This window comes from Culex quinquefasciatus, chromosome 3, assembly GCF_015732765.1.
Source record: "Culex quinquefasciatus strain JHB chromosome 3, VPISU_Cqui_1.0_pri_paternal, whole genome shotgun sequence".
In the NCBI taxonomy this organism is placed as follows: domain Eukaryota; kingdom Metazoa; phylum Arthropoda; class Insecta; order Diptera; family Culicidae; genus Culex; species Culex quinquefasciatus.
In genome coordinates, this window is record NC_051863.1 from 115,154,376 (window position 1) to 115,166,931 (window position 12,556).

At 37.2% G+C, this 12,556-nt stretch overlaps 1 protein-coding gene across 1 annotated transcript in view; it reads right to left on the reverse strand.

The window, feature by feature from the left end:
• Window positions 1-12,556, reverse strand: part of LOC6031300 (C-type lectin domain family 4 member F) — a 106,717-nt gene that overhangs the window by 71,515 nt on the left and 22,646 nt on the right. Inside the window, 1 exon segment of the mRNA XM_038258851.1 lies at window positions 5,522-5,545. Coding sequence (XP_038114779.1) covers window positions 5,522-5,545 — 24 coding nt within the window.

Sequence of the window (12,556 nt, forward strand, 5' to 3'; positions counted from 1 at the left end):
CCTTAAACTAAACTAGTACATTACTTCGAAGCCTACTGCTAAACCCTTCAAAGGCAGAAATATTACTTCACACATTCAACTGATTTGGCCTGCTGTATTAAACCATATAAATTGGGATATCGTTATGCGTTGTTCAGTGTGCCTGTGTGGCTGCACATTATCAAACGAACCGGTTCATCAAATTGGTCATAGCTCACAGCCGTCATTACTGATCCAGCCTCTGGTCTGGTCTAGCATCGAGCTCACACCAGCATCAAAACATACACATGGTTCGCTCTCTTCGCTCCGCACACGGCTATGATACACATTATAACGAAAACGATTATCGGTTTTGAATGTCTCGGTAGGGATGATCAATTTTTCATATATTGTTCAGTTTGACTTGTAAAATCTGATATCAAAGTGAAGATTTTGAGATACATTTCAATATTGAATGGGTCGAATTTTCGAAACTGAGCTAAGCCACTGCAAATATATTTCAAAGATTATGTCGCCCTTAAAGTTGGTCCGAATAATCAGGAGGCAAAAAACATATTTTTTCGTAAAACTTTTAGCATATTTGGGCTAATTTTAAAATATAAGGATTTTGTTGTGAAATTCCTATGTACAGTAATCGACAAGATTTTCTTGCGAGAAAAAAAATATTTCGTCAATTTTTAGATACTTTGAAAACCAATGATTGCAAAGCAACTAAACTGGTGTAAAACCACGACTTTATTCGTCATTTTTAATTTTTTCTTCTAAAACATTAAGAGCGTGTATGGGACGTCGTTTGGTCCTCACCAATCGGCCTGAAATTTTCAGGGGTTGTTTGTACAAAAAAAAAAACATACATACAACGAGTTTACATTGCTTCGTATTCCACTTGAAATCATAGCTTGAGGTCCGACCATAATTAATCATATTAATCATATTCGTAATTTTGCATTGGCAACATGTTAATGTTCAAAAAACGAAAATATATTTACAAATTTCACTCGAAAAAATTGCACCCAACATTAAAAACATCACCTGGTAGTAAACTTCATACTGAACACATTTGTTTTTAAAATAGTTAGTCTTAATAATTAATTTTGTTACGTCAGTGCCAAGTTGCAGCCATTTTAGTTAAATAAAAATGTCGAATTTTATATTTTCATATAAACTTAATTTTATCAATTACATCACTTTTTTGGCTTCAAATCAGGAAACATTTGCATAATTTTTATTACAGTTATTGTCATGCAGAATCAACTATTTTAATAAATTTGACTTTATGACATAACTTCCACTAATATGAAAAGCATTTTAAAACAGTAGCACCAATATTATTTTTCTCAAAATTGTACTTAATAAATTGCAAACCGCGAGTTCTAAACGAAGTTTTTCGTAGTATGTAAATATGGTTCCTTAGGCAGAACCCCATCGAAATCTGGGAGAGCCCGAAGGTTTCCGCAACATCGCAATTTATTGGGACACCCTACTATCTATACTTTTTTTAATAATTTGCAAAATGAGACCAAAATAACGAATGGCTTTTGAATGTAGAGCAGTTCTCTAGGATTTCGGTCATTCGATTTTTTTTTTGTATTTTTTAATCTGACTGAAACTTTTTTGGTGCCTTCGGTATGCCCAAAGGAGCCATTTTGTATCATTAGTTTGTCCATATAATTTTCCATACAAATTTGGCAGCTGTCCATACAAAAATGATGTATAAAAATTCAAAAATCTGTATCTTTTGAAGGAATTTTTTGATCGATTTGGTGTCTTCGGCAAAGTTGTAGGTATGGATACGGACTACACTGGAAAAAAATGATACACGGTAAAAAAATTTGGTGACTTTTTTATTTAACTTTTGATTACTAAAACTTGATTTACAAAAAAACACTTTTTTATTTTTTGATATGTTTAAGAGAACATAAAATGCCAACTTTTCAGAAATTTACAGGTTGTGCAAAAAATCATTGACCGAGTTATGAATTTTTTAATCAATACTGATTTTTTCAAAAAATCGAAAATTACTCAACTTCATTTTTCGATGTAAAATCAAATTTGCAATCAAAAAGTACTTTAGTGAAATTTTGAAAAAGTGCACCGTTTTCAAGTTAAATCCATATTTAAGTGACTTTTTTGAAAATATTCGCAGTTTTTCATTTTTAAAATTAGTGCACATGTTTGCCCATTTTGAAACAAATATTTTGAAAAGCTGAGAAAATTCTCTATATTTTGCTTCTGCGGACTTTGTTGATACGACCTTTAGTTGCTGAGATATTGCAATGCAAAGGTTTAAAAACAGGAAAATTGATGTTTTCTAAGTCTTACCCAAACAGCCCACCATTTTTCAATGTCGATATCTCAGCAACTAATGGTCCGATTTTCAATGTTAAAATATGAAACATTTGTGAAATTTTCCAATCTTTTCGAAAACAATATTTTTAAATTTTCATAGCAAGACTAACATTTCAAAAGGGCCAAACATTCAATATTACGCCCTTTTAAAATGTTAGTCTTGGTTTAAAATTTTTGAAAATATTGTTTTCGAAAAGATCGGAAAATTTCACAAAGGTTTCATATATTAACATTGAAAATCGGACCATTAGTTGCTGAGATATCGACATTGAAAAATGGTGTGCTGTTTGGATGAGACTTAGAAAACATCAATTTTCCTGTTTTTAAACCTTTGCATTGCAATATCTTAGCAAATAAAGGTCGTATCAACAAAGTCCGAGGAGGCAAAATATAGAGAATTTTCTCAGCTTTTCAAAAATATTTTTTTCCAAGGGTGGGCAAACATGTGCACTAATTTAAAAAAATGAAAAACTGCGACTATTTTTAAAAAAGTCACCTAAAAATGGATTTAACTTGAAAACGGTGCACTTTATCAAAATTTCACTTGAGTACTTTTTGATTGCAAATTTGATTTAACATCGAAAAATGAAGTTGAAAAAATATTGTGACCAATATTTCGATTTTTTTAAAAAATAGTATTGATTAGAAAATTCGTAACTCGGTCAATGATTTTTTGTACAACCTGGAAATTTCTGAAAAGTTGGCATTTTATGTCCTCTAAAACATATCAAAAAATAAAAAAAATCAAAATAGTGTTTTTTTGCAAATCAAGTTTTAGTGATAAAAAGTGAAATAAAAAAATCACCAATTTTTTTTTACCATTTATCATTTTTTTCTAGTGTAGTCCGTATCCATACCTACAACTTTGCCCAAGACACCAAATCGATCAAAAATTCCTTCAAAAGATACAGATTTTTGAATTTTCATGCATCATTTTTGTATGGACAGCTGCCAAATTTGTATGGAAAAATATATGGACAAACTAATTATGCAAAATGGCTTCTTTGGGCATACCGAAGGCACCAAAAAAGTTTCAGTCGGATTAAAAAATAAAAAAATTAAAATTGAAGAAAAAAGACCGATTTCGTAGAGAATTGCTCTGTACCAAAATACAGTTTCAGAAGTTTTTATGAGAGTGGGTAATTATATTATTGTTGTTATTAATTTAAAAAACATCAACGGTGAAAATCCATTCAAAATTTACAGTTACCCTCTAAAACCCAACCCAAAAAAATATTTATATTAACCAAAAATCAATTTTTTAAGTGATTTTTATTTTTTTTAAAGTATTGGAAAGGAAAACTGGAAATTTTAGGGTTGAAAATTTTTATTATTTCATGTGACTTTGCCCAAAAAAATGATATTTTTCCCATTTAAAAATGATATTTTTCTGGGGTCAACTTTGGCAGTATTTTTTTCTCAAAATTTTCTCATTTTATTTGAAAATAAGTATGCAGTATTTTTTGTAGTCTATGCCTCAACGCATTTTTACAACTTCAATTATACTGATGATGTAGTAAAAAATGTTAATAACATGCAAAAAAAAGAAAAAATGCATTTAAAAACATGAAAAAAACAAAAAACGAAAGGTAATAATAGGTAGGTGATACATTAAGTCAAATACCATAAGAAACAAACAAACATTAAGCAAGATAAATGCAAATAAAAATACTAAAAATGGAAAAAATACCAAAAAAAACCAACTAAAGTTTTTGTAAAACAAAAGTTTGTCAAAATGAACACCTGAACACGAGAAAAATTAAAAAATAATCGACTGCAATCTCCAAAATCACTGGACGTAAAATATGAATAAACCCAAACTAGTTAGATAATTATGCATTATGGATATTTTTGCAAAAATATACCAAAGAGAATTATATTCTTCAACTATTCATCAACTGAGGCACAATACTCTCCAATTTATGTATTAAGTCAAGTCAATTTTAAGTTAGGACGTGATTTCTACGATTTCTATTGATCAATTTTTCCTTTTATTAAAGTCTAGATAATTTCCAGAGTTTATTTAAAAGGTCCTATAAGCTATTGTCTTTTATATGTTTATAGGACCTACTCAAAAACAAGTCAAGATTTGTTGAGTAAGGAATGATAGACATTCATGGCAAACATAACAAAAAAATATTGAAAATTTTAAAATTTAAACTGAAAAATACCAAAAAATTTTGAATTTGCTAAATTGAAGATCGAAAAAATAACATGATAGTTCTGAGCAAAATTTATGCAATTTCGAACATCGCTAACGAATCCTAAATCACCCCCGCCATCCCTTCCTTTCTTCCCCTGCAAGGCCACCCAACACAAGCGCACCCCTAATGCAAATGAAGGTGTGTGAATCAAAAGCCGAGAAAGTGTATCGATAATAAGCTGTGTGCTTATTCGTGTCATATAAAATGCATAATCGCTCTCCACCGAATCTCACACGCCAACCGTCGACTCCGAACTCTGGTCCACCTGGGGTGGGTGTGCAAGCCCCGGCCAAACCAGCGCCAGCAGTCTGCAAAGTCTCGGATGGTCCACACGTTTCGTAACCGATTCAACCTTGCAATCTCTGGCCGGATCATCTCTTTTGGAAAGTGCACTGTGAAAAAGAAGACAACGTTTTGTAAACCTAATTTTATCAGAGTTTTCAAAGTGTTATCGTTGTCGGAATTCGTCCCACTCCCAACCAAATTGGTTGAGGGGATACCCGGAAGAAAGTTTTGCCCGGATGGAAATCTCGATTACGTTTATGGCACTTTAAACGTTTCCGATGAAATGGCTGAAATCAGGCATTTTAAATGGCGACTAAAATCGCTCCTTAATGGACCAAATTATGATGATACGAAACGGCGCGGGTTCACGTTTTCTCCAAACATTCAAATATTTGGAATCAATCGTGAGAGGTGGGCCTAAACATTTTTGGGAGGGGCGATAGAGTGATATCAAAACTGGGTCATCTTTTGGTCGATCGATTGATCACATAAGCCCCAAATTGAGTCGATTAGCATGTCGCACAAAAGAAGTAAGAGAGAGAGCGAGAGTGCGGACTAAAATAGCAAGCCTCAATGTTTAGGTTAGTAAGCACTACTGTAAGCATTTGGCAAAGCATTGTGTACTTCTTCTTCTTCTTCTTCTACTTTAGTAAAACTACTTTTAAACAGATTGCAAATCTTCCAAGAGTTCGTGTGCTACTCACCGTAGGCATGATTGCTCTTGAAACCTGAAACGAAAATTAACAGCTTAATAAAAAACAAACACCTTTTCGACCGGCACTTAAAAACGGTGCTCTTGCTTGGAGTAGAAGGAGTGTGCTTTTGAAACAAATGAACTACAACTGTGTACAACTGTACTGATGACTGTTTTTGTAAGGGTTTTGTGTCATAATCAGTAGCAAGTCTTGGGGTCCAGTCGGCGCTGTCGATTCGAGTCGTTTGCTCGAGAGGTAATGTGATCCCAATCTTAGACAGCACAATACTATTAGTGTGTGTGTGTATTTTTTACGATCTAATCGTGATCGGATCACAAGTTTTCGAGCGAATTGATAATGTTTTTATTCTTTGGGAGATAAAATGCCATTTAACAAGGCTTAAAGCCCCTTTTCCAATTGTTCAACAAAAAAAACTTTTATTTTCGAAGCTGTAACTTAATGCTGAAATGCTCTCTTCATTAACTAGAAATAAAAGTGTGAATTTTAAGCTTAACTATATTTAGTTTGTATTTTCGCATTTTTTTACAAAAGAGTGCTAAGAAAACATCAGCGATTCCTCGTCAAACAGGAAGTGTCCAAATCAATCAATTTGGCATGAAAGTTCCTTGGCCAATATAATTAAGCGCAATTCTCACTAACTTGAACTTCGCACAAAATTATTGCTATCGATCGCACTATTGCGACTTGCCAAACTGGGTTGGGAAAATTTAAATTTCTCAAAAAAATATAAAAAAATAAAAAAAATTCGCAAAAACCTCATTTTTTCAAAAAATGATATCTCCAGACCAATTCTAAAGCGCCACATTTCAAAAGAAAGGTTTTTAGTTAGGCTTTTAAAAAAATCCTTAGGTCCATTCAGCCAATTTGCAGCATTGGTTTCTCCATACAAAGTCGGGAGCTGTCCATAGAAACGTGCTTGGTACATATTAGAAAATCTGTAGAGATTTTCTGATCGACTTGGTATCTTCTGCAAAGTTTTAGGTCATGCACAGAAAAAATGATAGTACAGTGTCGATCTTCTCGATATCAATATTGCTCTCGCTGTCAATAAATTTGTCAGTCCATTCAAGTAGATTGTTTTGATTTATCGTTTTATAAATTGATAACTCCCGCTCTCGACGGTCCCTTCAATATCGACAACGAGAGAGTCCACTGTTATATTCATCAAAGATTGGTGACAGTTTTTGTTCAACATTTTCTAATGAATTTTCATCAGGGTCCCATTTTTACACTTTTTTTTATCACAAAAGATTTTGACAAACTTTACCCTATTGGTTTTTTATATATATGCTTTCTTTTTTTTGACATTTTGTTTCGCACCAAGTGTAGTGATAGTGATTTTTAAAAGGTCTTGAAAATTCCCCTGAAAAAAAAATCCGAAAATCATTTTTGGATGTAAAATTGTGTTTGGAATCAAAATTTTATGAAAATGCACCGTTTTCGGGATAAAGCCATTTAAAAAAAGAATCAAAAAAAAAATATATTTTTCAATAGAGTCCATTCTTTTGCATTTCAGAAAAAAAAAATGAAATCCTGAGAAAATTTTCTACAATTTTCTTTACCGACCTTTGGTTGCTGAGGACAAAAGTTAAGAAAAATGTTTTTTTTTCTTTTCCTTCGATGATATTTTAGAAACTATTAATCCACAGCGATTGAACTCATGTCTTATTTTCTCAATCTTTTAGAGCATTATTTTTTGATTTTTATAATCTCGACTTACATTTCAAAAGGACTTGAATCTTGTTTTACCGCTTTTAAAATGTGAGTCGCGATTTTTTTTAGTCTAAAAATATTTTTTTCAAGAGGCTGAGTAAATGTCACACGAGTTTAACTTTTGTAACATTAAGAATAGGATCAATTTTTCCAAGAAAACATCGATTAAAAGTTGAGGGCATATACTCGGCCCTTAGCACTTAGAAAAACTTATGTTATATTCATCAATTTCCAAGAAAACATCGATTAAAAATTGAGGGCATATACTCGGCCCTAAGCACTTAGAAAAACTTATGTTTTGTAATTTTAATTCATTGCAATGTCCACAAAAATATTATTTAAGAAAATTTTCTTACCTTTTAAAATATTCAAAAATGGACGAGAATGGACACTTTTTAGACAAAAATAAAAAGGCATTTTTTCGAAAATTCCGTTGCTTTGCAAAAAAATAGTATTACAAAAAACCAATTGTTGTTACATACATTGAAAAAAATGAAAATGAGCTATTTTAGGATTCTGAGCCAAATATGAGCAACATCGGTCAACATTTACGAATTAATATTCAAAGGTTAAGTTTGTAAAGAAAAATCGGGAAAATGTATGAAAAATCGAAGGAAAAATCAAATTATCATACGGTTTGGTTTGCACGGTACCCTACTTTCCTCCAAATAATCCCAAAAGAGAGGTTCTCATTGGAAATTTAATGCGCTATAACTTTGTAGAACATATCAAAGCTGTAAAACTTGATCCTGAAAAGTTATTACTTACTTACTTTACTTTACTTTATCAGCAACAGGTCTATCGACCCAACGCTGAACTAATCAAAGATTTCCAGGATGCTCGATCTTGGGCCGCTCGTCTCCAGTCGCCCACAATGTTGGCCGCTCTTGCATCTTCGTCGACTGCACACAGCCAACGCGTACGAGGCCTTCCACGAAGCCGACGACCCCGTCCGGGTTCGCTGCTGAATATCGTTTTAGCCGCCCGCTCGTCCGACATTCTGGCTACATGTCCAGCCCACTTCAGCCTGTCGTACTTGATGACTTTTACGATATCAGCATGTTTGTAGTCTTGGTACAGCTCGAAGTTCATGCGCCTGCGCCACCGGTCTCCTACTTGCTTGCCGCCGAAGATAGTACGCAGGATTCTCCGCTCGAAGACCCCAAGTGCTCTCTGGTCAGCCTCCTTTAGTGTCCACGACTCGTGACCGTAAAGAGCTACAGGGAGTATCAAGGTCCTGTACAGCGTGATTTTCGTAGGCGTCCTTAGGCTGCGGGACCTTAGCTGGCTACGAAGACCGTAGAAGGCCCTGTTTGCAGCACTAATCCGCCGTTTCACTTCGCAGCTCACATCGTTGTCGCACGTCACAAGTGTACCAAGATATACAAATTCATCCACCACCTCATATCTTTCTCCATCTATTTCCACCTCCGAAACACCATCACCTGCACTGCCACGCGCTCTGCCAGCAACCAGATACTTGGTCTTGGCAGTGTTGATGGTCAGTCCGATCTTCGCAGCTTCCCGCTTGAAAGGGACGAACGCCTCCTCCACTGACCGACGGTCGATACCAATGATGTCGATGTCGTCAGCGTATCCAAGCAGCATGTGCGATTTAGTGATGAGTGTTCCGTTTCTTTGCACGCCTGCCCTTCGAGCAGCACCCTCCAACGCTATGATGAACAGTAAGTTCGAGAGAGCATCGCCCTGCTTCAATCCATCCAACGTAACGAAAGCTTCAGATGTCTCGTTAGCTATTCGCACGCTTGATTTTGCTCCGTCGAGCGTTGCACGAATCAGTCTAATTAGCTTCGCCGGAAAGCCGTGTTCTAGCATAATTTTCCAAAGTTCGTTTCTTTTGACTGAATCGTACGCCGCCTTGAAGTCGATGAACAAATGGTGTGTTTGCAGGTTGTACTCCCGGAACTTGTCGAGGATTTGTCGCAGAGTGAACATCTGATCCGTCGTTGACCGACCCGCTCGAAAACCGCACTGGTATTCGCCGACAAAGGTCTCGGTCAAGGGTCTCAGCTTGCTCCACAGGATTCGGGATAGTACTTTGTACGCTGAGTTGAGGATTGTGATGCCTCGATAGTTGGAACAATCGAGTCTTTGCCCTTTCTTGTAGATTGGGGTGATGAGCCCGTCTAACCAGTCGGTCGGAAGCTGTTCTTCGCACCAAATTCGCTGGACGATTTGGTGCAGAATCTCGATCATCCGCGCGCTCCCGTGCTTGAAAAGTTCGGCCGGAAGTCCGTCCTTTCCCGCGGATTTCGCGTTCTTGAGCTCCTTTACGGCTTTTTCCACGTCCTCCAACATAGGCGGGTCCACAGCTATTCCATCATCCTCAACGTTCATCCTGTCCTCGACGATTCCCTCTCGCGTCTCACCGTTCAACAGCTGTTGGAAGTGCTCCTTCCACCTGGCCGCTACCGCTGTCTTATCTGTCAACAGGTTACCTTCCCTGTCGTTGCACATAACAGGGAAGGCGTCGCTTTCTTTCTTACACCGTTGACAGTTGCATAAAACCTCCGCTTATCATTCGCGTTGTACTGTGCTTGAGCTTCGGCAAGTACTCTCTCGTCGTACTCCCGTTCTTTTCGGCGGTGGGTTCGTTTCTCAGCTCTTCGCAGCTCACTGTATCGCTCACAGTTTCGGCGCGTACCCTTCACCAGCATACGCTTTCTGGCCTCGTTCTTCTCGTCCGTCACTCGCTGGCACTCCGCATCGAACCACCCTTTGGGTTTGCGTCCTCTGGTCGTGCCGATCACTTCGGTAGCCGTTGTGTTGACGATGCTCTGGAGGGCTCCCATTGCTCATCCAGGTTACCTGTAGGCGCGTCCTCGTTGATCCGCTCGTCGAGCTTCCGACTGTACTCTGCAGCAACGTCGCTGCTCGCGAGGCGCTGGACGTTCAACCGCGCTATCCTCGCAGTCCGCGGGGTCAACACGTTCGACAGCCTAGCTCGGATCTTGCACGCTACCAGGAAGTGATCAGAGTCGATGTTCGGTCCTCTGTACGATCGGACGTCCATCAAGTCCGAGAAGTGTCGACCATCCACCAAAACGTGATCGATTTGAGTGCACGATTCGCCTTTTGGGTGGCGCCAGGTGTGCTTCCGAATGTTCTTGCGCGCAAAGAAGGTGCTACAGATAGCCATTCCTCTGGCTGCGGCGAAATTGACCAAACGTAGGCCGTTGTCATTCGTGCGAGGATGAAGGCTCTCCTTGCCGATGACCGGATGGAAGAAGGCTTCCCTTCCGACCTGCGCGTTTGCGTCTCCGATGACTATCTTCACGTCGTGTCTTGGGCACTCTCCATAGGTCTTGTCGAGACGCTCGTAGAAAGCGTCTTTATCGTCATCGGGTTTGTCGTTTGTCGGCGCGTAGATGTTGATCAGGCTGTAGTTGAAGAATTTGCCCTTTATTCTCAACACGCAGATCCGGTCATTCACCACCTTCCACTTGATGACTCGGTTCTTCTGATCCCCAATCACTACAAAACCAACTCCGTGCATCGCCTTTTCGCCGCCACTGTAGTAGATGTGGTACTTGAAAGAGGTGTTGGCGATGGGGTCCACCGCCGTGAATTCTCGCTCTCCATGACCGGGCCATCGAACTTCCTGGATGGCGGCCACATGCACGTTCAGCTTGTACAGCTCCCGGGCAAGAAGGCCAGCACGTGCAGGATCTTGGAGAGTTCGAACGTTCCAAGTACCGAGTTTCCAATCGTTGTCCTTTTTACATCGCCTGGTCTGATGCCGATTTATCCGTCCTGAATTTCTTCTTTTTCTGAGTTGGTGTTTCGCTTCGGTATGCCGCCTAACCAGGGCTGCGAATACCTAGTCTCGGGGTGGGGCTGCCACCTTGCAGCTTCCGGGACCCAGCTGCGGTTTTCTCTCGACACCGTAACGGGGACTTTTGTCTCGAAGCCTAACGGTACAGCTACATCCTCCGAAGAGGGTGGAGCCCCCCTTACCCTGTCAGCATACTACCAAAGTTCCCACCGGGGTTGGTTACCCGATCTCTCCAATGGTTACTAGTATCCCGGCCAGCGCCGCGGGGAGGCCAGGGTATCGGAGTTACTGAACAAGAGGCTAAAGGACCACTTGGTGGGTCTATTTTATACCTACGGTACTTGAAGTACCTATGGTACGCGTTGTCCAGTCGTTCGCTGAAAAGTTATTACCGATTAAAAATTGTATTTTTGCATTTAAAAAATGATTTTTCACCAACTTAAGACATTTTTTGAAAATTATCAATGCCCTCAAAGTTTCTTATGTATTTTATTTTAACTCATGAATATTTTATTGCAAATTACAACTTTAATTTTTACTATATTGTATATTATATATTATAAATATTCAAAGAAAATTCAAAGTACCGTAAAACGGGGTGACTTTGATAGCCGGGGTGACTTTGATAGGTTTGAGATTTTTCCGCAAAATGAAGAGTACAATTAAGATACGTACGGAATTGTTTAGAATCATACTGACCGTGGTAGAAAAGAGTTCAAAGTACCTCAAAAAGAACTTTTCATAAAATTTTGAAAAGTTTTAAAAGTTAGTTTACTATAGTTAAGAAAATGTCGATGAAAGTCATAATTTTTAACTTCTCTAAGTGTCATGATTTTTTCAATGAACACTATTTTGAATCGGAAAACGCATTTTCGGATTCTTTGAACAATTTTCTACTAGGAGAAGGTTAAATAAGTTTGTAAGTAATAAATAATACGTGTTTTTGAAACACAATTTAAAAAAAATCTCCAAATTTATAGGCAATTTTAGTTGAACAAATTTCATGTAAAATGTGAAAATTTGTGATTTGTGCTTTGAATTCAGTTTTAAATGCAATATAAATCGATAATTTCATAAACAAAACTAGTTTTAACAAATTTTAGGCAAAATTTCAACATTTTAACAATTTTACCTAAAATTTGTTTGTATTTTGTTAAAAAGCTTATAAACTTAGTTAACTAAATACAAACATTGTGTTTTTTTTTTTTAAACTTTATCAGCTACTTAAGTAATGGTACATTTTTCGAAGAAATGAAGTTTGAACATCTAAAATATGATTTTAACAAGAAACACTATGACTATCAAAGTCACCCCGGAATTTAATTTAAGAATTTTTAACGTAACTATTTTTCTAAACACTATTGAAAAAACTTTTTCCCAAAAAAGTGCATGGACTTTGTGTGGCCTACCAAAGTACATGTTTTAAAAATAATAATCTTGAGAAAAACCATAACTGTTGGAAAATATTCCAAAAACAAATTGAAATCCTATCAATGTCACCCCGGTTTACGGTA